Source organism: Uloborus diversus, chromosome 1 (genome assembly GCF_026930045.1).
Source record: "Uloborus diversus isolate 005 chromosome 1, Udiv.v.3.1, whole genome shotgun sequence".
Taxonomy (NCBI): domain Eukaryota; kingdom Metazoa; phylum Arthropoda; class Arachnida; order Araneae; family Uloboridae; genus Uloborus; species Uloborus diversus.
In genome coordinates this window covers 33855248-33881183 of record NC_072731.1, presented here as the reverse complement: position 1 = coordinate 33881183, position 25936 = coordinate 33855248, and the positions used below count along the sequence as shown (strand labels likewise).

At 37.0% G+C, this 25936-nt stretch overlaps 1 protein-coding gene across 2 annotated transcripts in view; it reads left to right on the top strand.

The window, feature by feature from the left end:
* LOC129229195 (DNA-directed RNA polymerase II subunit RPB1-like) overlaps nucleotides 1-25936 on the top strand; it is a 39886-nt gene that overhangs the window by 10039 nt on the left and 3911 nt on the right. Inside the window, exon 2 of one of the 2 annotated variants that reach the window (XR_008581071.1) lies at nucleotides 24929-25043. Coding sequence is in view for 1 of the 2 variants with exons in the window: in XM_054863463.1 (XP_054719438.1) it covers nucleotides 12395-18175 (5781 nt within the window). In the remaining variant the exon portion in view is untranslated. Of the gene's footprint in view, nucleotides 1-12392; nucleotides 18373-24928; nucleotides 25044-25936 lie in introns of those variants that run through there. The other variant, XM_054863463.1, reaches the window with a different exon arrangement.

Genomic DNA, 25936 nt, shown 5'->3' with positions numbered 1-25936 from the left:
GGGATGTAAATTCATGTAAAAAAGAAGTGAACATGTTTTCATATGCTTAACATGTGCGGATTGTATCAACAAAGAAAAAAAAAATCCTTGAAAAAATTATGTATTAGGCCTAAATTAATGGAAAATTCCTCTCCACCATATTCTCCAGATCTGGCGCCTTCCGACTACTATTTGTTCCGGTCTCTGCAAAATTTTTTTAATGGCAAAACCTTTACCTCAAATGAAGATGTCAAAAACCACCTGAACCAGTTTTTTGCCAGCAAGGACCAAAACTTTTATGAGAGGAGAATTATGTTACTACCAGAAAGATGGCAAAAGGTGTTGGACCAGAATGGCCAATATATAATTTAATAAAATATTTATTCATTATACGAAAACTCTTTCATGTTCCCCCCCAAAAAAAACGAAAAGACTTTCCGAACAACCCAATACATTTGAAACTACTAATTAAGCCATACTTGAAGAGAGCTTAATATTGTATTCTCGCTAATCATTTAAATAAGTGATTGTTTGCACAATTAACAAAATTACTACTTTGATATCAAATTGGCCTTAGTTTTTAAATATTATAAGTTTTTTCTTTTTTTATTTCCATGAATGAGCCATTTTTTAATTTTTTTTTATTTATGAGTAAAATAATTGGAACTTAGCTGGGTTATTGTTTATGGTTACTACAATGTGGTAGGTAACACTTTCATGTAAGAATGAAAAAAGAAGAAAACAAAAGGTTTCGAAATTGAAAAATATTTGCCTTCAAAAGTTGCGTTTTCTGAAGAATGACCCATTTACATTCACCAAAATAGGTAAATATTTTCTGTTTTAAATTGGCATAAAATTCAAATGTTATTGTTAAAATTTTTTAACCGAATATTCAATATTCGGTGCATCTTTAATAATTACTTATATTGATCCAAGACTTTAGGCGTCAAAAGATGTTGGATTTGTGAATACTTCACTGCCTAAAATTACTGTCTTTTTCATAACTTGTTCAGCTTGAAGAACAAAAAATGCTTTATTTTCAAGTTTCATTTTCAAATATTTTAATTTTTATTTGCAGTAATGCTTCTAATTATCTGCTGAATAGGGTAGCACGGTAACTGGATAATACGGAAAAAGGTAAAAAGCTTCTCCAGTGTTTTCAATAGCTTTTAAAAAATCAACTACAGTCTCATACATTTAAACCAATAGTGCCCAACCTTTTTTCCCCCCCTGAGGGTCTCACCTGGCATTATCAATCTGGCGAACAGAAAGCACAGCAGGTTAAATAGACGTATATTTGAGTCCTTTTTAATAACGTAGTCAGGAAAACACTGAAAAGGAACAAAAATTAATGAATCGAGAACTGACTATCATTTTTAATTGCTTATTTTATCAATATGAAGTTTCCCCTTCAAAACAATCGAACATACAAATGATCAGTTGTTATGGATGTTTCCAGAATATACATCATCTTCTCTCATATTTAAAATTGTGTAAATGAAGACTATGCTTGTCATTTTACCACACAAACATGAAATTTTCAATCCATTTAAGTCAGAGCTGATCCAAGCCAATACTACAAGTAAAAAAGAAAATCAATATTAAGTGTTACCAGAATTTAGCTTAAATTCATAAAGATTTTAGAAAACAAAAATTGCATTTAGTGTGGTGTTAGAATAAAAATCGGATATTTTGTTATAATTTTTAAAAAGTCGGCAAATATTGTGAAATTACTTATCATTTGAGAACTTTTTCATCTGTATGTAGTTGTTTGAAATGGAAAGAAAAAGCACGAAATTTGTATTTTGATAAATAAATGATTGGAAGATAAGATAAGTTTAAACCTTTTTAATTACTTGTGTTTCATTAGGTCATTCTTGTTTGTTTTATAGCTATGATAGCAGCTTGGTTCATTACATTTTGCTTAACCTTGGAATTTTCGAAACATATGTAGAAAATATGGCTCTGGTGGGCACACTAATTAATTTATACAATTCTTGTAAAAAATCAATTGTTTCTTTTTTTTTTTTTTTTTTTTTGAAAAAATTGTATCCTGTGAGTCATGGAAAGTTGCTAACAGAAGTCATGGATTTGAAAACTCTTAATGTAGCAGATACCTTATTCCCCAAAAGCAGAATACTGCTAAATTCACGACATAAGTTGCTGAACAGTAGGGTGGGCCGAAATAAGCCGAAAATTTTTTTTTTCGAAATCAATTTTTGGATAGCGCGCAAAAGTTGTGTAGTGAACTAGTTAGCACTCGCAAAAAATTTCTTGGATATTAAAAAATATCTAGCCGGCGCTATTTGACATTGAAAAACCGTAAAAAAAGAGAAAAATGAATTTTTGTCGAAATTTTTTTTAAAAAACTAAATTCCAAATATTTTGCTGGAATGCACCGAAAATATTATATAATGAGCCAGTTCGAGCCCATAAAATGTTTCATTGATTTTAATGAGCATTTAACCGCTCCTTTCCAACATCAAAAATTGGAGAAAAATGAAAAAATATCGAATTTCTTTAAAAACCAATGTGAAAATTATTTTTCAAAATTAAATCATAGACTAATTAATTAAATAGCACTATCAATCATAGTAATTATTATCACGCAATAGTATCATACATTTTCTAGAATTACATATATAGATAATAAAATTTTAAAAAAGAAATCTTCAAATTTGATTTATAATACCTCATGCATAATGAACATTATTTTTTGGAATAATATTGTCCCTTGTTATCAAATGATGGAAGTTCTTTCCTAGCATGAAGTTTTGCACGAATGTATCCATCTCGTGCAGTTTCACCACGAACTTTTATTGCGGCTTCGGTCATTAGTTTCACACAACGTTTCACAGCTAGCGTGTGACAGGGAAATTTCTCGAAAGTAAACTCTGTAGAATGTTCTTTGCACATTTCTTTCCATTGTTGGTCTTTTAGATGCATTGTAAGAGTTGGCTCTGTTACAACACAGTTTGCCCAATCAACTAAATCAACATAATCAACGGCTTCAAAATTGAGTTTAGGACGCTCAAAAAATCGTACACCATCCGAGCTCTTCGTCTTCTTATTTCTAGAGTTCAGAATGCGCCTAACAGCTAATTCCCGAATGTATTTTCTTGAGTCAAACAACATTGTCAACAGTAGCTGTTCAGGATGAGCGAAATATGCATTACTTGAGAGAACTTTGAAAATTATCTCCTTAACATTGTCTGGAAACTGCCTTCCAAGAGAAATCATTTTCCAAAAATGTTGGGCGCCGTACTGGCAGTTCGGTTTTATTTTTATTTCAAACCACATTGGAGCATAAACTAACATTACATACTTTACAAGTATTGTAAGATTTTCTGATGGAGTTGAAGTGCCTATATACAAGCGTAACAAATGGTTTGCAGTTGTCAGCCATCGCGCACGACTGAGTTTGCCTGGGCTACTGTCAGCCACGCTTGAAGGACAACTGACCATATTTTACGGCAAGACAGATTCTATACAAATATTGTTGTTCAATACTTAAATTTTTTATATCTTCCATGTCCAAAACCAGAAGATTGCAGTCAATTTTATCAAATTTGACCACCGGATTTTTTTACAATCTCTAAGAAGTTGTTCGATAGCTCCAGAATATGAATGTGGCCACTTAGTGCAACCGTCCAATTCCAGTATAAAATGCCTCAGTGGCAACTCATTGTGAACATTGGACGCAAGAGAGGACCCCTTTAATTGCTTAACTCCCAGCTGTGGAGGTGTAGAATTACAGCATTTCTTAAAGAAGAATACTTGCGTTCAATTCATTAATCAGTTTAAAGGACTTCAGAGGATTCACATTTTTTTAATACTCAAGGGCTCTATTTGTCAAATATGTATAAAATAGTTATAAAATAATCTTAGGAATAATAGAAGTAGTTGAGCGCCGTTTATTATCCCGAAGAAACTACTGGAACCAAAGATTAAAAGATTAGCATCTTATGTAACTATTTTTTATTTGAGTGTGTGCATTTTTTAAAATTGGCGTACAAATGTCGCATAAAATTGATTGAATTTTCACTGTTTTTTCTAGGTAACGTATTGCGTAACATTTCAGTACTTACTTATTTCGAAACTACTTTTAATTTTTTTTTTTCATTTTTCCAATGTTTCAGTATTAAAGGAGCGTAGCTAAATATTCTACGAAATGTATAAAAATCTTTGAGGATTTCAACTAATGCACTGACAGATACTTCTAATGTTTGTTGAAACTAGCTTCAAACTTTTATTTTTGCCCCCCCCCCCTCTTTTTTTTTTTTTTTTTGAAAAAAGTGCATTTTTGTCCTTTTTTTCAGTTTTTCAAGGTCAAATAGCGCCGGCTAAATATTAAACAAATTTAGCGAAATTTTTTATGGGTAATAACGGGTCCATATAGCAACTTTTCCGCACTATCCAAAAACAGATTTCCAAAAAAAGTTTTTTCGGCCCACCCTACTGAACAGTCCCCTGTGCTGCAGAACATTTCTGCTAAATTGCGGAATGATAAAATTGGTAGAAATTTGTTGAAGTTACTACACTATTTTTAGAACATAAAAGTTTATCCTTGTGCCATATAGTTTACTATATGTTGATTACGATTTTTATTGTTTGCTTTTAATCTGAAATAAAGTTTCTTAATTTTTTGTCCTTTTACTAGTGTTGTCAAAAATGAACTAATTTCTAGATGATAACAATTCTTCTTCCATGACCAACATTCCTTTTTCTCTTACCAAGTAATAGTCTCTTACCAAGTCCTTTTTCTCTTACCAAGTAATGTTTGTAGTGTCTCATTTTCAACTAGTTTTTAAAATTCATAAAAAACCATTTCAAAAGAAGGAACTTATACATTTCATTCTACGAGCAATAAATTCAAGTTAATGAAACCATACTGTGAAAAGATAAATTAATAACGCATGAACAATTTTGATCAAATGAATTTGTGTTGCAGGATATCACTAAGTATTCTGCTTTGGAGCCCTATATTCAAAACCTTAATTATGTGATGACTGAATCTTGTGGTTGCTCCTCTTTTGCTATGAACTTATTTTATTTTTTCATGGAGGGGAACTGCAAAAATGAAGGTGGAACCCCCCTCCCTCAAAACTACATATTGATGAGAAGAACCAACATTGATTGTTTTTAAATCCTGCCCTGAAAGCACCCTGTATTTTGCCCAATCAATAATATTTGAATGTAATAAGTATTTGATCATTAAAACTTATATCTTAAAGAATTTTTTTTGTTCTTTGAAAAAATTGTGTTAATATTTTAATAAACAGATTGCAAAAAATGCTGACTAACGGTATGATATAATATTGAAGATTTCAGATCGCTTTTTAGTAGAAGTGTAATGTTACAAATCCTGTAAATAGTAATTATTGTAGTAACGTAACCTGTAAATAATTTCCCGTAATGAATATACAACCCCTTAACATATGGCTAAAGTATACAACCCCCTATTCTTTTTATTTTCATTGATAAAATTTGATAACGGTCTACGCATTTCTCGAAGCAGAAAGAATGTTGTAGAAAATTCTTGGATGTTTATAAAAGCCGTTAGCGATGGATAAACAGTTTAGTTTCGATTCAGATTTCGAACGGAGAGCATTTTGCTCTGTTTATAGCGAGGCATTTCGCTGTGTTGTTTTCGTATTTGGAAGTAAATACGTGTGTAAACTGTGTAAACGTTGAGTTTACGGTGTTGTGTGATAATTGCTTAATTGCTGATGAATAATTTAGCAGTTGTTGAAGATCTTTCCTGTACATAGTGTAAATAAATTTCCTGTGTTTTTATCAAGAACTGTGTCTTCATTTCAAGAAAGTGGAAGTCGCACCGAATCCGTTACAATTTGGCGCCCAACGTGGGGCCACTTCAGGACTTTCTTGCAGTAAGTGTGACTTTGGACATTTTTTCATAAAGACTTTTTAAATTTGGACTTTAATTTTATGGTGATTACTCGCGCAATGGATGAACAATTAAAACAACTGCTTGATGCAATCAACTCTGTGAAGAGTGATATGGCGGCTAATCAAGAACAATTAAAAAATGATATGGCGGCTAATCAAGAACAATTAAAAAATGATATGGGGGCTAATCAAGAACAATGGAAAAGTGATTTAATGGTGCTGAAAAAGGATTTAGCTTCTAACCAAGAGGAAATTAAAAACGACCTTACTTCGGTAAAGACTGTGATGGAAAATAAATTTAATGAGATAGAGCATCGAGTTGATGCTTTTGATGAAAAATTTGAAACAGTAGAAAACCGTATCGCAACGGTTGAGAATCATGTGGATGAGAAAATTAAAGACATGGAAAGGAGATTGGCGACCGCGGAAAGCAGCTATGTACAGTTTTGCGCTCCCACATCTGTTGCTCGACCGTCCATTAAACTGGCCGCATTTGATGGGAAAAGTTCGTGGCAGGTGTACAAAACCCAGTTCATGATAGTGGCGGAAGCGAACGGATGGGACTCTGCTACCAAGGCCTGCCATCTTGCAGCATCCCTGAGAGGTGACGCAGCGGACATTCTTCAGACCCTTCCGGACAGCCAGCGCCTGGATTTCGCCGCCCTCACATCTGCGTTGGAGCTTCGCTTCGGTGAGAAGTGCCAGAAAGATTTCAGCCGACTCCAGTTGAAATCCCGTTTCCAGAAAACTGGGGAAACCCTGCAAGAGCTTGCGGCGGACATCGAGAGACTGTCTCATCTTGCTTTTTACGACTGCCCTGCGGATGTTCGAGACAACCTGGCACTCAACTACTACATCGACGGGGTTCGAGATCCGGAAATCCAGAAAGCTCTACGGATGGCGGATGTCAAAGACTTGAATTCTGCCTTTGTGTATGCGATGAGATACGAGGCCGCCCAAGAAGCAACCCGTGTGGATCGCCATCTAATCCGTACTCAGGAAGCTAATGAGTCTGATTCCAGGTCGTCCCACCTCGCTGAACTTGAGAGACAACTCGGTGACTTGACAAGACATTTGAGCAGCATAACAGCCCAAAAGAAACAAGAGCAGAAGTGCTGGAAATGCGGTAGTGAAGGACACCTGCGAAGGAGTTGTCCGGCTCACCAAGCTACGCGAGGGAAGGAAATCACCACCACTAGAGCTCTGCAGATTTCCTCTTCTAGTAGCGGCAGTGATGGACTTTTCATTTACGCCCATGTAAATGGGAATCCTTGAAAACTGATTGTCGACACTGGAGCCAATGTGACAATCATTAGGACAGATGTGGCTCGTGAATTCGGATTGAAACTGCTGTGGACATCGCCACGCGTAAGTCTCCAGACTGTGACAGGTGCAAAATCGAGATTGACGGTAAAGTGGACTTGGAAATAGTGTTTGGGAATGCCACCTACCATCATACGGCATTCGTCGCTAATATCACGGACCCCTTCATTCTCGGATTGGACTTTTTGAAGAAATATGACTTCACTCTCGACTTCAAGACTAATGAGCTGCACTCGATGAGAGAAGACATAGCCGTTTTCCCTGCAGAAAGTGATGTAAAATCCGCTCATCAAATAATAGCCCAAACAGATTTATCGATTCCCTCAAGGTCAGAATCATTAATACCTGGCTCCCTTGAAGAAAGCAATAGTTTTCGATTTGGACTCATTGAATACCCTAACCTAAGCAATAACCTAAAAGGAGTGCTGGTAGCATCTACGCTTGTAGACCTTTCTAAGGATGTAATTCCTGTGAGGGTCGCCAACGTGAGTGAAAGGCCAAGGAATATCCGAAAAGGTGAAGTGTTAGCAACTTGTACTCCAGTAAACTGCATCATTAGAGGAATCAATTCCCCCGAGACTGTGTCTTCTGAGTCCTTGACATCGAAGTTAATTGGGAGTGCACCCTTATCGAAGGATCAAAGAACTGCTGCGGAACAATTGGTGGATGACTTCAAGCATCTGTTTTCATCTACATCGGAGGATGTTGGCCGTACGAATTTAACACAGCATAGGATCTACACTGGAGAACACCCCCCTATTAAACAGCATCCAAGACGACTACCGTTCGCCAAGAAGGAAGAGGTTGAGACCCTCCTGAAAGAGATGCAGGAGAATGATGTAATCGAACCTTCATCCAGTCCTTGGGCCTCTCCCATCGTCTTGGTCCGAAAGAAAGATGGCTCCACCAGATTTTGTGTCGATTACCGACGGCTGAATAAAATCACCAAGAAAGACAGTTACCCTCTTCCACGGATAGACGACACCTTGGACACTCTTTCCGGACACAAGTGGTTTTCGACCCTGGACTTGAAGAGCGGCTACTGGCAGGTTGAGATACACCCTGATGACCGAGAAAAAAAAGCGTTTACAACTGGACAAGGCTTATGGCAGTTTAAAGTGATGCCCTTCGGCCTCTGCAATGCACCAGCTACGTTCGAGCGTCTTATGGAGACAGTGTTAAGAGGACTCTCTTACGAATCCTGTCTGGTCTACTTAGACAATATCATCATCGTGGGACACAGCTTCGAAGAACATCTGGCAAATCTTAGGAAGGTGCTGCAAAAGCTTAAGGAAGCCAATCTGAAGTTAAGTCCGTCCAAATGTAATTTGTTCCGCCGGGAAGTGAACTATCTTGGTCACATCATCTCTTCTGAGGGTGTGCAAACCGATCCAGAGAAGGTATCTGCGGTCAAGAGTTGGAGTCGTCCCGAAAACATCCATCAGCTGCGAAGTTTCCTGGGGCTCTGCACGTACTACAGGAAGTTTGTAAAGGGTTTTTCCAACATTGCACGACCTTTGCATAAGCTGACGGAGAGCAAGCAAAAGTTCGAATGGTCCAAAGAATGCGAAGATGCATTTCTACGACTGAAGGGGGCTTTAACATCAACGCCTATCCTCGCCTATCCTCAGCCTGAAAAATCCTTCATCCTGGACACTGATGCGAGCAACGAGGGCATCGGAGCTGTTTTATCCCAAGAAATTGACGGAAATGAACATGTCATCGCTTGCTGGAGCAAATGCTTATCAAAGTCGGAGCGAAATTACTGCGTCACCAGAAAGGAGTTACTGGCCATAGTGAAAGCTGTAGAACACTTCCATCATTACCTCTACGGCCGAAAATTTCTGCTTCGGACAGATCATGCCTCATTAACTTGGCTTTTGAACTTCAAAAATCCGGAAGGCCAGATAGCCAGATGGATACAGCGGCTCCAGGAATATGACATGGAGATCAAGCATCGAAAAGGGTTATCTCACGGTAATGCTGACGCTTTATCAAGGAGACCCTGTCCTGAGAACTGCCACTATTGTTCCCGAATCGAGAAACAGTATGGAACGACTAGCCCTACCGCCTATCAGGTAACAGTGACTCCAACATCATCAGAACCTGATCCATGGAGTGATGACCAAGTTCGAAAAGATCAACTTGAAGACCCCGACATAAAACCAATTTTAGAGTTCATTGAAAGTGACAGTCGACGCCCTAGCTGGCAGGACGTTTCCATCTTCAGTCCTGCAACAAAAAGATACTGGGCTTTATGGAACTCACTCCATTTACGGAACGGCGTGCTACACCGGAAATGGGAATCTGACGACGGCAAAACATCTAGGTGGCAGTTACTACTTCCCCGATCAAGGATTTCAGATGTTCTGAAAGAAATACATAGTAGTGCGACTGGAGGACATTTTGGTGTCTTGAAAACCCTCAATAAAGTTCGGGAGCGCTTCTTCTGGAGCAAGGCGAAGGATGACGTAGAGAAGTGGTGCCATTCTTGTGACGCCTGTGCTGCTCGTAAAGGACCGAAGAAAAGAAGCAGAGGGAAGCTACATCTGTACAACGTTGGAGCTCCTTTCGAACGAATTGGGATCGACATCCTGGGTCCTCTACCAAGAACTGCTGATGGGAACAAATACATTCTTGTTTCCATCGACTATTTCAATAAATGGCCCGAAGCGTATCCCATTCCAGATCAAGAAGCTACCACCGTAGCAGAGACTCTAGTCCAACATTGGATCTCGAGATATGGAACACCTTTGCAGATTCATTCCGATCAAGGGAGGAATTTCATCTCTGCTGTGTTTAAGGGCCTATGTCAAATTTTCGGAATTGAGAAAACTAGGACAACACCACTACACCCACAATCTGATGGCATGGTGGAGAGATTTAACCGCACAATCCTAAATAATCTCTCGCTTATGGTATCCAGAAATCAACAGGATTGCGACAAGAAGCTACCTTTGTTCCTGCTGGCCTACCGCAGTGCTGTCCACGAGACTACCGGATATGCCCCATCTCAGATGCTCTTCGGACGAGAGCTTCGGCTACCTTGTGATCTCGTCTTCGGTCGTCCTCCGGATGCGCCTGCATCACCTGAGGAATACATCCAGGATCTCCAGGCCCGGTTGGAAGACGTTCATAACTTCGCACGAGAGCGAATCAACATCGCGGCGGAGAAGATGAAGACCAGATACGACACAAGGTCTACTGGACATGAATTCAACGAAGGCGACAAGGTTTGGTTATGGAATCCCATCCGACGGAAAGGTCTGTCACCCAAATTGCAGTCGCATTGGGATGGACCCTACAAAGTCCTTAACCGACTGAATGACGTCGTAGTGAGGATCCAAAAATCACCTAATGCAAAGCCTAGGGTTGTACATTATGATCGGTTAGCCCCATACTATGGCCATAGTTCATGAGTATTACGTAAACAACCATGGTTGATAACATAAAAGTTGTAGATAATTTTTGCTTTTAATGTTTAGTAAAATTTCTTGTTATTATTGTGTTTTCTGTATCTGTTAGTTATTATTTAATTTGTGTATTTGTGAACATGTGATAGGAGTTTGGCACCCTTTCTGGGGATTGTACTGCCCGGGACGTGCAGTCCTTAGGAAGGGGGCAATGTTACAAATCCTGTAAATAGTAATTATTGTAGTAACGTAACCGGTAAATAATTTCCCGTAATGAATATACAACCCCTTAACATATGGCTAAAGTATACAACCCCCTATTCTTTTTATTTTCATTGATAAAATTTGATAACGGTCTACGCATTTCTCGAAGCAGAAAGAATGTTGTAGAAAATTCTTGGATGTTTATAAAAGCCGTTAGCGATGGATAAACAGTTTAGTTTCGATTCAGATTTCGAACGGAGAGCATTTTGCTCTGTTTATAGCGAGGCATTTCGCTGTGTTGTTTTCGTATTTGGAAGTAAATACGTGTGTAAACGTTGAGTTTACGGTGTTGTGTGATAATTGCTTAATTGCTGATGAATAATTTAGCAGTTGTTGAAGATCTTTCCTGTACATAGTGTAAATAAATTTCCTGTGTTTTTATCAAGAACTGTGTCTTCATTTCAAGAAAGTGGAAGTCGCACCGAATCCGTTACAGTATCTATACTATTGTTACGAGTCCAGTGCAACTTCAAACTTTCTTCGAAATGACGAATCCAATCTTGATAAAGAACTTATTTACAAATATTAAAATTGGGCAGCTAACAATTGCAAACATCCAGCAATTAATCAAATGTCGTTAAAAACTGTACATTACTCACTACAACACGCATTTAAATCCGAAATACATGAAAAGAACAAATTTGAAAATCACAGCGCAAGCGCTAATACTTTCACAGACACTAGTGAAAAACGAGACTAAACAGTTAGAAAGCAGAACTGACTTTTTCCTCCATTTACAAGACGCCAGTGTTTTACACCCAGGAAAGAAATATCCAGAAAATCCTACAATATTCTGCCAATTTCTCATATTTTCTTTTTATTCCATTCACAAATCTTATCATTCAGAAATGGGGGGCCGTATACCTCAGTTGAAAGTTAGCAGGTTATATATTCATTACAGGAAATTATTTACAGGTTAAGTTACTAAGACAATTTTAGATGAAAAATAATGGAATAAATGCCAAATTTAGCCAGATTACAACAAATTAATCATAAAAATAATTACTATTTACAGAATTTGTAACACTATTAAAATCTGTGTGTCTATTTTTCTCTATGAAGCCTTATCTGCTCGAGAACTGCTGGAAAACTTGAATGAGGTACCAAAAAATTCAAAATTTTATGAGGAACTCATTTTGCCCTGTGTCATACTTGCACAACTTTTAATTAGCAGATATATTAAAATATGAGTTAAGCACTCTTTCCCTCAACATTCTATCAGCCTATTCGGTCGCCCAAGTACACAGCCAAAAGTGGGTTGGAGAGGGAGATGGTGTAGTTATCAAACAGGGGTTGGGCGAGCAAAACGAATAGGGGGTGGAACCCCTAGTTTGGAATTTATCAGCAAGCTGATATTTTACTTTCATAAGAGAGCTATGAAATTTCCTGTTTATATATTAGGTACGAATATTTCATTGTAGGTATTAAGTATTATACATTAAATATAAAATATTTATTTTAAAATGTATTAGAAACAATACTTATTTTTTTTTCTTCTTCTAGAAATGTCTATGATAATAACATCAGACTCGAAAGCTCCCTTGCGGGATGTAAAGAGAGTGCAGTTTGGAATTCTAAGTCCAGATGAAATCCGAAGGATGTCTGTTACTGAAGGTAGCATTAAATATCCTGAAATTTATGAAAGTGGACGTCCTAAGCTTGGTGGCCTCATGGATCCTCGGCAAGGAGTTATTGATAAGAATTCAAGATGCCAGACCTGTGCTGGAAATATGGCAACTTGTCCTGGACATTTTGGTCACGTAGAACTTGCTAAACCCGTTTTCCATGTTGGATTCTTAAAGAAATGTATCAAAATTTTAAGATGTGTATGCTTCTATTGTTCAAAGCTACTTGTGTCGCCAAATAATCCAAAAATCAAAGAAATCATTGCAAAATCCAAAGGCCAACCCAGAAAACGTCTGACTCATGTCTATGATTTGTGCAAAGGAAAAAACATTTGTGAAGGAGGTGATGAAATCGATGCCAAGCTTGGTCCAGAAACTAGTATGCATGATGATGGCACCAAAAAATCTGGTCATGGTGGTTGTGGCAGATATCAACCTAATATTCGACAGAGTGGTTTAGATTTAACAGCTGAGTGGAAACACATAAATGAAGATTCACAAGAAAGAAAGATTGCTCTAAGTGCTGAAAGAGTATGGGAAATTTTTAAACACATAACTGATGAAGAATGCGTAGTTCTTGGCATGGACCCTAAGTATGCAAGACCAGATTGGATGATTGTTACTGTCGTGCCAGTCCCCCCTTTGCCTGTGAGACCAGCAGTAGTTATGTTTGGCTCTGCAAGGAACCAGGATGATCTTACACATAAACTCTCTGATATAGTTAAAGCTAACAATGAACTGATTCGTAATGAGCAAAGTGGTGCTGCTGCTCATATTATCGCTGAAAATATCAAAATGTTACAGTTCCATGTAGCCACATTAGTAGACAATGAATTGCCTGGTTTACCAAAGGCAATGCAGAAAAGTGGGAGACCTTTAAAATCAGTTAAACAAAGACTGAAAAGTAAGGAAGGGAGAATTCGAGGTAATTTAATGGGAAAACGAGTAGATTTTTCTGCTCGAACTGTTATTACGCCTGATCCTAATTTACGTATTGATGAAGTAGGTGTTCCAAGATCTATTGCCCAAAACTTAACTTTTCCAGAAATTGTTACTCCATTTAATATTGAAAAAATGCATGAACTGGTTCGTAGAGGTAACAATCAATACCCTGGAGCCAAATATATTGTCCGTGATAGTGGTGAAAGAATTGACTTAAGATTTCACCCGAAAGCAAGTGACTTGCACTTACAATGTGGTTATCGAGTGGAGCGCCATATAAGAAATGGTGATGTTATTGTGTTTAATCGCCAACCTACTTTGCACAAAATGTCAATGATGGGACATCGCATTAGAATATTGCCATGGTCAACCTTTAGAATGAATTTAAGTGTGACAACCCCATACAATGCAGATTTTGATGGTGATGAAATGAATCTTCATGTACCACAATCTCTTGAAACTAGAGCTGAAATACAAGAGTTGGCACTTGTACCTAGAAATATTATTACTCCTCAGTCTAATAAACCTGTCATGGGTATTGTGCAGGATACTCTTACAGCTGTGAGAAAAATGACCAAGAGAGATGTCTTCTTGGAAAAGGATCAGATGATGACTCTCCTTATGTTTCTTCCCATTTGGGATGGTAAAGTTCCAATGCCTGCAGTCTTAAAACCAAAACCTCTTTGGACTGGCAAGCAGTTATTTTCTTTGATTATCCCTGGAAATGTAAATCTAATTCGTACACATAGCACACATCCTGATGAAGAAGATGATGGCCCATACAAATGGATTTCTCCAGGAGATACAAAAGTTTTGATTGAGCATGGTGAGTTAATTAGTGGTATTGTATGCAAAAAAACGGTTGGTGCTTCTAGTGGATCTCTAATGCATGTTATTTTTTCTGAATTGGGACATGAAGTTGCTGGTTGTTTTTATGGACATATTCAAACAGTAGTCAATAACTGGCTTTTATTGGAGGGTCATTCCATTGGTATTGGAGATACTATTGCTGATCCTCAGACATATGTTGATATCCAAAATACTATTAAGAAAGCAAAGTTAGATGTGATTGAAGTTATTGAGAAAGCTCATAATGATGATCTTGAACCAACTCCTGGCAATACATTGAGACAAACATTTGAAAATCAAGTCAATCGTATCCTTAATGATGCTCGTGATAAAACTGGTGCCAGTGCACAAAAGTCATTGTCTGAATTTAACAACTTTAAAGCTATGGTAGTCTCAGGTGCAAAAGGATCTAAAATTAATATATCTCAGGTTATTGCCTGTGTTGGTCAACAAAACGTTGAAGGTAAACGAATACCATTTGGTTTTCGTAAACGCACTTTGCCTCATTTTATCAAAGATGATTATGGTCCTGAAAGCAGAGGCTTTGTGGAAAATTCATACCTTGCCGGATTGACTCCATCTGAGTTCTTTTTCCATGCTATGGGTGGCCGAGAAGGTCTCATTGATACAGCTGTAAAAACTGCTGAAACAGGTTATATTCAGCGACGATTGATAAAAGCTATGGAAAGTGTAATGGCCACATATGATGGTACTGTTAGAAATAGTACTGGTCAAGTTATTCAATTCCGTTATGGTGAAGATGGTTTGGAAGGTACAACTGTTGAATTTCAGTCGCTTCCTACCTTGAAACCGTCTGAGAAAGCTTTCGAAAGGCGGTTCAGATTCGATGCTACAAATGAACGTTATTTGAGAAGAATATTCTTGGAGGAAGTTGTTAGAGAAATTTCTGGAAGTACAACTGCACTGAGTGAATTTGAAAAGGAATGGGAGGTTCTTAAAGCAGAAAGAGAGGTTTTACGGACAATATTTCCCACTGGAGATAGCAAAGTTGTGCTCCCTTGCAATTTACAGAGAATGATTTGGAATGCACAGAAAATTTTCCATGTTCGAACACGATCTCCCACGGACTTAAATCCCATGCGGGTCATTCAAGGAGTTGATAACCTTGTTAAAAAGCTTGTGATTGTGCCCGGTGAAGACAGATTAAGCGTACAGGCAAATGACAATGCAACAATATTGTTTAGAGCACTACTACATTCAACATTATGCACAAAACGAGTTGCTGAAGAATTTCGCCTCTCTACTGAAGCTTTTGATTGGCTCCTAGGTGAAATTGAAACACGTTTTCATCAAGCTCAAGTTCAACCTGGTGAGATGGTTGGAGCTCTTGCTGCTCAGTCCCTAGGTGAGCCTGCAACACAGATGACACTGAACACTTTTCATTATGCTGGAGTATCTGCTAAAAATGTCACCCTTGGTGTACCAAGACTTAAAGAAATTATCAATATCTCTAAAAAGCCAAAGACTCCTTCCTTGACAGTATTCCTTACTGGAGCTGCTGCAAGAGATGCTGAAAAGGCTAAAGATGTCCTCTGTCGTTTAGAACATACTACATTACGTAAAGTCACTGCAAATACTGCTATATATTATGACCCTGATCCTCAAAATACTGTTATTGCTGAAGATCAAGATTTTGTCAATGTCTACTATGAAATGCCTGATTTTGATCCATCCCGTATCTCACCCTGGTTGCTTCGAATTGAGCTTGATCGAAAAAGAATGACTGATAAGAAACTAACAATGGAACAAATAGCTGAAAAGATTAATGCTGGATTTGGAGATGATTTAAATTGCATATTTAATGATGATAATGCAGAAAAATTGGTTTTAAGAATAAGAATAATGAACAACGATGATAAACTTCAAGAGGAAGAAGAACAAGTGGATAAAATGGAAGATGATGTGTTCCTAAGATGTATAGAAGCAAATATGTTGAGTGATATGACTTTGCAAGGTATTGAAGCAATTATTAAAGTGTACATGCATTTACCTACGACTGACAACAAGAAAAGAATTGTCATTACTGAAACTGGAGAATTTAAACCTATAGCTGAATGGCTATTAGAAACTGATGGTACTAGCTTAATGAGAGTTTTAAGTGAAAAAGATGTTGATCCAGTTCGAACATACTCCAACGATATCTGTGAAATCTTTGCTGTCATGGGCATCGAAGCTGTTCGAAAAGCAGTTGAGAAAGAAATGAATCATGTCATTTCCTTTGACGGTTCCTATGTAAATTATCGGCATCTTGCTCTGCTTTGTGATGTTATGACTGCAAAAGGACATTTGATGGCCATCACACGTCACGGCATTAATCGTCAAGATACTGGAGCTTTAATGAGATGTTCATTTGAAGAAACTGTAGACATTTTGCTTGATGCTGCTTCCCATGCTGAACTTGATCCTTTGAAGGGGGTGTCTGAAAATATTATTATGGGACAACTTCCCCGAATGGGAACTGGAGCTTTTGATTTACTTTTAGATGCCGAAAAATGTAAATATGGTATTGAAATACCCATGGTTGGTGCAATGGGTGGACCAGGTGTATTTTTTGGAAGTGTTGCCAGTCCTACTAGTGGTATGTCTCCACAAATGACACCATGGAACCAAGGAGGTACTCCTGCATATGCTAATGCTTGGTCTCCTGGCTTAGGTAGTGGAATGACTCCTGGAGCTGCAGGTTTCTCACCATCTGCTGCTAGTGATGCTAGTGGATATAGTCCTGGCTATAGCCCAGCTTGGTCCCCACAACCGGGATCACCCGCGTCTCCTGCATCACCTTATATTCCAAGTCCTGCTGGTGCTCTTTCACCAAGCTACTCTCCATCTTCGCCATCATTTGCTCCTACTTCTCCATCTTTAACTCCACAAAGTCCCAGTTATTCTCCAACCTCTCCATCATATTCTCCGACAAGCCCCAGTTATTCACCAACTTCTCCAAATTACAGCCCTACAAGTCCAAGCTACTCTCCTACAAGTCCAAGTTATTCGCCAACTAGCCCTAGCTATTCTCCAGCAAGTCCTAGCTATTCACCAACAAGTCCAAGCTACTCACCAACAAGTCCTAGCTATTCTCCTACTAGCCCAAGTTATTCTCCAACGAGCCCTAGTTGCTCTCCAACCAGTCCAAGCTATAGTCCTACTAGCCCTAGCTATAGTCCTACAAGTCCAAGTTATTCTCCGAGTTCTCCTAACTATACACCAGCATCTCCTTCTTATTCCCCGACAAGTCCAAGCTACTCTCCGACAAGTCCTCGATATTCACCCACAAGCCCAAGTTATTCTCCAACATCTCCATCGTACAGTCCTACTAGCCCCAGCTATTCACCAAGCTCGCCTAGTTACTCTCCGCAGAGTCCAAGTTACAGCCCTGGAAGCCCAAATTATTCTGTGACAAGCCCAAAATACTCTCCCACTTCACCATCTTACAGTCCAACCAGTCCAAGTTATTCTCCTGGATCTCCACAGTATACACCAACCTCACCAAAATACAGTCCCACTTCTCCTACTTATTCGCCAACCTCTCCTTCCTATTCACCTTCAAGTCCAAAATATTCTCCTTCAAGTCCGCAGTACTCCCCAACAAGTCCTTCTTATACTCCTACTTCTCCAAAGTATAGCCCACCTTCACCACAATATAGCCCATCTTCACCTAAATATTCACCAACGTCTCCATCATATTCTCCTACTTCTCCACAGTACAGTCCAACCAGCCCAACATATTCTGTTACCAGCCCAAAAGGCTCGACATATTCACCAACAAGTCCTGGTTATTCTCCTTCATCTCCATCTTATAGTCCTGCAAGTCCAGGTGATGACGACGACGATGATGATGATATTCACAAATAAACTCTGAAACTATATTTCGATAACATAATGTTGTTACCATTGAGACAAAAAGAAAAAAAAGTGACTGTTAAGAAAATGTGAAGTTATAATGAAGTGTAAAAAGGTCTTACTAGGTTTTGAATCTTTTTACCTAATGGAGGTTATTTTTCTGTGAACTTATACGAAAATCTAAAGTGCAAGAGAAAAAAAAAACAGAATTATTTGTGATTGAACTTTGTTTTTTTATTCAAAGACTATTATAGACATTTCTTATTGTGGAAATATTTATAGTTGTGCAGAAATGTTTTCTGCAGTTTAAATTTTATATGTCCCTATGCTTGGGTAAATTATATATTATGTGCAGTACATTCCTTAATTTCTTTTTTCATCATGCAATTTTCTTTCTTATGGTTTTAAAATTTTGTGTTTTATTTATCATTTTTAGAATTATTCTAGTATGATAATTGTATCTAAATGATGAAACTTATGTTATTAATACATATATTGATTTTACTGCACTCAATCAAAGGAATATGGTGAAATTATTTTTGTAATAATTTCAAGTGTAATTGTTGTTTATATATAATTATGAGCATATAAATGTATGTACTTATGTTGTTTCAATAATAAAGAATTGAAAAATGAGTGGTCAAGTCATTTTCTCCAGTTTTATTCACTTCTTTTAGACATTGGAACGTCATTTCAAGTAGATATTATATAAGTAATTTTTCATCTCTTAAAATATATAAGTATTAGTTTGAATTTTGATAATTTGTAAAACTTTCATGCTCAGTATCTGGAGAAAATATAATTTGGATTTTGTTTGAAATTGCTTTTAAAGTATGAAAAAATAACTATTTGAACTTAGCAAGTTTTTTTTGGTATTTCCTCACACAAAGTTAAAAGAATTAGCAAAATATTTTACTGTTTTGCTACTATTGTTCATTTATATATAATTTCAACTTAAAATCATGAAGTCGTATTTTAAAAGTTGAAAACCTATAATCATACTTTCAAGATTAGTTAAAAATAGTTTATTCAATTTTGGCCCATTGAAATGAAAGTTGATAGTCAAGACAAACATATATTGTATTGAAACTTAACTTTAGTTATTGTTGTTACTCTGTTATTTTTCATTAGCACAATAGTTTTAATTAAGTATTAACTTTTTTACTGTGTATCATACCTATGAAAAGAAAGAAAATGAGTGAGTATTTTGATCAATTTCAATGAAAATTAACAATAAACGAATATTATTTCAGAAAGCCTTATGAAAAATTCATTGGACTTATGCCCTTTCTGAAACAATATATTCAAATAGCCTGTATAGGATCTAATTTAAAAGGATGTCTGTTGTGAATGATTATTTAATTCTATTTATGTGAATTGTAATTGAAAGGGTTAGGGGGGGGGATATGTAAAGTGCTCCCACTTAGCTTTTATAGTTTTAGGCATACAAAATTAGTGAAAGATTTTTTAAATTTCAATGTGGTCTAGTTACAGCACTAGACCTCTATAGTTGGGGCAAACCTAACTTGGCAGCATTGTGAAGGCTATGCAGATCCAAATAACAGCATTACGACACTGCTAAGTTAGGTTTGCCCCACCTATAGAGCACAAAATTGCAAAAGAGGTGAGATTACTTGGCTCATTCCAAAATTGATACAACATTTGGTGTCCAAGACTTAAAGTTGTAATACTAACTCAAATTTTATTCTAAAATTAATTGTAATACTAAAAATGATAGCTCAGACATATTTTTCTTATATACATTTCTAAAATTTTACAAAAAGTGCATTTTTCCTTACTTTTATATTTTGCTTTATAAATGCTTACAAGTCCTTATTTTAATGATCCAAGTCCTTATTTTTACTCTGCCATTATTTTAAAAAATCAGATAATCGTTTTTCTAATAAAGCACTGGTGAGTTATGTCATAGCCCAAACTGTGGAGGGGCAAGCAGCGGTATTTTAATGAATTCCCTTTCCCTAGCGCAACTGCCAAATCCGATACATTTGGTCTATCTTAAACAACTGATACAAAAACTGAACTGCAGTAGCTGATCGCTGCTGGCACATACATTTCTCAGCGTGTAATTAGTGAATTTATTAAATTGTCTGGGTCAAAGAAAAACAAGGAGAGCTGCTACATCTGCTAAAGTATTTGGAAAATGAAAAATCAAAGGAAGAAAATGAAACGAAACAAGAGAAACGTAAAGCATTAGAAGAGGAAGACAATTTTTTTAAAAATAAGAAAATGTTTCTCCAACAAGACATAATGGAAACAAATGCACAAGCAAATCATTGAGCAAATGAGGCTGAAAAATCAAAAATTAACCTGTTCATTCAATCACCTGAACAAAGGAAAACACTAACTGAAAAAGGAATAGAAATAAATTCCTTGTATGTAAAATTAAAGGAAAAAGTTCAGAGTTAAAAGATATTAATTTGATTCCTAGTTTTTGATCCCCCCCCCCCATTTTATTATGTCACATTTTTAGGAATTTTTGTTATTATTTTTATTGTATCTTTTATGTGTTTCTAATTTTTGTTATATTTTTTATTGTATCTTCTATGTTCTATATGCTATTATATTCTGCTGCTGTTAATGTTGGGAAATGTCAAGTGCTACATTTAGGGCATGGAAATAAGTGTACAAGTTATTATTTGCAAGGTTCAGTCATTAGTCAGGCAGACAAAGTTACTGATCTGGGGGTCTTAATAAGTCAGGATTTAAAGTTTAGCCAACAGTGCAGCATTGCTAGTAACAAGGCCAATAAGATGCTTGGGTTTATCAATAGATCTATTTCAAACAAATCTAAAGAAGTTCTTCTGCCCTTGTATAGAAGTTTGGTAAGACCTCATTTGGAGTATGCTGTTCAGTTTTGGTCTCCTTATCTTAAGAAAGACATTAATGTATTGGAAAGTGTCCAAAGGCGAGCTACAAGACTGATAAATGGACTTTCTCACTTAGACTATGATTCCAGGCTTAGAAGGCTAAAAATGTAGTCTTGAGCAAAGAAGAGACCGAGGGGACATGATTCAGTTGTTTAAATTTATTAAAATGAAAGATGTTACGGGGCTGAAGTTTAGCACTGAAAACAGGACAAGGGGTCATTGTTTTAAGCTATTTAAATCTCAGGCTAACATAGATGTTAGGAAAAGTTATTATTTTAGCAGGGTAATGGAACCTTGGAACAGTTTACCGGAAGAGGTGGTAATGAACAAGGGAGTAGATAGTTTTAAGAGGGCCATTGATCTTCACTGGGGATTGTAAATGGACTAGGACCAGTCAAGCTGGGCCCAGAGCCTGTTGCTGGTCGTCACTTTTGTTTTTGTATATTGTTCATTATACTGTAATAGATTGAATTTGAAAATGTGTGAGGAGAGGGTCAATTTCAGAGGTCCTTACTTTTGTTTTAAAGAATAGTGTACGAACCCTGTCTAATGTACAGTGGACTCTCTCTATCTGAACATATTTTGCTGGTCCTGGCGAAACTCCATAGACTTAACATAGGCAGAAAAAAAAAAAAAAAAGAAAAAAAAAAAAAAAAAAAGAAAAAAAAAATAAAAAAATAAAAAAAAATAAAAAAAAAAAGAAAAAGAAAAAAAAAAAAAGAAAAGAAAAAAAAAAAAAAAAGAAAAAAAAAAAAAAAAAAAAAAAAAAAAAAAAAAAAAAAGAAAAAAAAAAAAAAAAAAAAAAAAAAAAATAAAAAAAAAAAAATAAAAAAAAATAAAAAAAAAAAAAGAGAGAGATGGATATTACTGCATCACATGGAATCATTCAGCTGAGCAATATGAGCCTGAAGTTTCTTCCACTATTTCAAAAGCAGTGGCGGCGCTAGGCGTCGGCGACGTCGGCAACTGCTGACGGCCTCGCGCAGATAGGGCCTCGCAAAATTCTCAGAAGTAAATTCTCAGAAGTTTTAAGATATTTCCATGTTTTTGATTGAAGCTCTTATTAAATACACTAAGTTCATCTAAAAGTAAGAAAATATCCAAAATGCTGCTCCTCCGATCTCCCCTTCCCCTCCACACACACACCGAAAGCATTATGGAGCAACTGAAATTTTGTTTCCAGATCTTAAACTTCGCGATATTTCCAGCTTAAAGCCCCCAAATACTCTACAACGTCGAAAATCGCTTAAAATTGCGTTTTTTTAGCTTGAGTTTCAAAAATTATCGAGCGTAATATTAAAAAATATGGCCCTACAATCGCATTTTTAAGGCTTGAATTTCAGAAAATATTCGGGCAAGGGTCCCCATACCTCCTTTCTTTTATATCATAGGCAATTAGGCTTTTTAAACTTCATTAACAAAAAGTTCAAGTGGAATGACTCCTGAATATAAAATATTGCTAAGTTTTTAGGCCCATAATTTTCAAAATTTTTCGAGGGATCTCCCTTCTTTCCCGTAAAATCTTCAAAGTTTGTCTAAAATTCCGTTTTTGAAACTTCAATTTCGAGAATTTGCAGGAGATTGATTTTGATCTTTTTCTTTCTTTTTTTTTAAAGAATCGATCTGGGACAGTCTCTAATCCTAAAGTCAATAAATATGGCCTATAATTGCATTTTTAAGGCTTCAATTTCTAGAAATTTCCACCGAGACCCCCTGTACCTTTTTTCCCGTAACATCAGCAAAGAAAGCCTAAAACAGCGTTTTTAAACTACAAATTTCGAAATCTTTCCGGGGAAGAACTCCCGGACCCCCCTTTCTATCAGGTAATTTTTTCCCCTGTCAATGTGCCGCCTCCTCCACCAACACGAAAAAAACTTCTTTTTGACTGCGCTACTAATCACGAAATGTTTTTGTCCCAGCAATTAAGTGAATTGGGAACCCTAAGTGCCTATAATTAGTACAAAAATTAATTCTATGAATTCAATTATTTGTCTGACAATATTTTATGATTAAAAGGGCCTCGCAAAACTGCACCGCCGACGTCTACTTTTGCTCTCGCGCCGCCACTGTTCAAAAGTCCAACCATTGTATCAAAAAAAAAATAGTATTCACGAAATTTAAAGTGCTATTGCCTTCCAGTAAAATGCAGGTGAGAAGCACTCAGAAACATTTTTATTTGGATGATATTTTGTACCTTGCATGAGAATACACAATGCAAAATCAGATTAAAAATAACTCTTTTTTTTCAGGTATTGTACCGATAGCTGTATTGTAATATTTTATTGTTTAGTGTTATGTAAAATTTTTAAATTAAAAAAGGAAGAAAGAAATGCAAGAGTTTAGGTCCAACTGGGTGGAATTAGACATTGCACTTGCCACCAATACGAAATTCAGCACCTCTATCTCAGTAACTTGGCAAAGTACTGGATGTAGTCCATTAATGAAATAGAATACATATACATGCATATCCAGTCTACTTCTAAAATGAACACCCTCTTGATCTGAACACTTTTGTTCGGTCCCATGAGTGTTCAGAATAGAGTCCACCGTATCATGCAACCCTTCCCAACATACGAGGCTTGTCCGTAAAATAAGTTCCACGGGCTGCCGCTGGCGCTAGGATCGTTTCTATGCGCGGCCAGGCAAAAGAGGCAGATTGTTTGGTTCCCCCCACTCCAATCCCTCACCAAGCCAGCATCGCTGCAACGTTTAGTCTTGGCTCAGCAGCTGTCAGTAATGGAGCTTCCTCTTGTGTCTCCCACCAGCTGCGAGTTGCGGTCTGTTATTCATTTCTTGGCTGCTAAGAAGAAATCAGCGAAGGAAATTCATGAAGAACTTTGTCAAGTGTATGGAGAAGAGTATATGAGCTCCGGGATGGTGCACAAATAGGTCAGGGACTTTGAAAATGGTTGAACAGACGTCCACGACGAAGTCCGTGCAGGGCGGCCATCGGTTTCCGACAAAACAATTGCGAAAGTCGAAGCGGCAATGCTTGAAGATCGATGGATTACAGTTTGGGAGCTGTGCGAAAAGATTCCGGAGGTCAGCAAAACCACAACTGACAAGATTTTGACTGAACATTGTCTATTGTTACTGATGACGAGACCTTGGTGTTTTATACCACACCGGAAACAAAGGAGCAATTGAAGCAGTGGAAGCACCCTTCTTCGCCAAAAGCAAAGAAGTTCAAACAAATTCTGTCTGCCGGGAAAATCATGGCTAGCGTTTTTTGGGATCGAAAGGGCGTATTGTTGTGCGAGTTGATGCCTCCCGGGACAACAATCAATGCTGACTGGTACTGTGAGACCTTGAAAAATCTTAGACGTGCAATTCAGAACAAGAGAAGAGGAATGCTGACAAAAGGAGTGCCAACGCCCAACAACACACCGCCAATCGAACTACAACCCTCATCAAAAGATTTGGATGGGAAATGGTGTCTCACCCACCCTACAGCCCAGACAGCACCAAGTGACTTCCATCTCTTCCCCGAGTTGAAGAAAAACCTTGGCGGAACCCAATTCCAGACAGATGAAGAGGTACAAAATGTGGTTGTTAGTTTTCTATACGGACAGGCGGCAGAGTTCTATGACTCTGGTTTGAAGAAGTGGGTGCCTCGAATGCAGAAGTGCAGAGAACGCAACGGCGATTATGTAGAAAAATAAAAGAAAGACTGAACTTTCCAAAAATGTACTTTTCTTTGCAATTAAACCAGTTTTTTTTAATGTGAAAAAAATTCGTGGAACTTATTTTACAGACACGCCTTGTATTTGTAATTATTATTATTTATTTTTTAAATATTTTGAGAAGGGACCTTTATTTTTCGCAACTAATTTTAATAGTGAATAAAGTCAACCCTTAACAAAATGAATTTTTGTAGGTATCATGAAGAAACCACCATTTAATCAACTGAGAGGTACTCCTGCCCAAAAGTACCGTCATAGAATTGTGATGGGCATCTCGGCCGCTTCAGTTGTTGCAGCAGTTCTTCTTCAGTGAGTAAAAGCTTAGTATTTCCGCATCAATTTGCAGTGTGAATATTTCCTTACTTGAGGTAGATCCTAAGAGGAATAGGTAAAAGAAAAGTTGTATGTTTTACATCAGTGGTGCCCAACCTGCAGCACAGTCCATGAGCCAACTGCAGCTCGTGAAGCTTCATAGGCCTGTTGTTTTATTTCAAATCGAAAACTACACAGCTTCACATCAATTTTGTAATGTTTCCTGTCTAGCTACTGTTTTGTTCTATCATAGATGTAGGTTACCATTTTTTTGCAGGTCCAAATCAACCAAATTTTGCATGTTAAGAAATATTGGGTTTGCTCCATTGTAATTTTTTTTTTTGGAATTAATGAAACTTTATTGAATATTATTCAAGATAAAATTTTTTTGAACATAAAAATAAAAGTTCTACTATTTTACTTATTATTAACACAATTTAAACTGAAAGAACTAAGTCTTTCCCTCAGTTATTGTTTCCCTGATAGTAAAATTTTAGGATCGTTTAGTTAAGCTCAGTTCAATGGCTGCAAAAGAAAACTAATTCATTCGTAAACTTGTCACTTGGCAGAGTAGCTAACAATGACCACTGTAGTGCAAATGAATTGAGTAGTTATATTTATCCTTTAGTGATATCTTTCTTTAATCCCTCTTGCTCTTATTCAATAATGTGTAATGTCACTAATTGCTTGTTTGAAAATACTACTTTTGGAGAAATTTTCATTATTTTAATGAAAGAATTTCAGTTGAGAAAAATTCGATCATGACCACGGGTCTAGCCAGGGTTCCTGTCAGGGAAGGGCAAGCATAAGTGCAACAAGATAGTGGTTCCTAGTTGCGCCACCCTGCCAATGCAGACCTTGGAAATCGCTTGAAATTATAGTCCTCCACT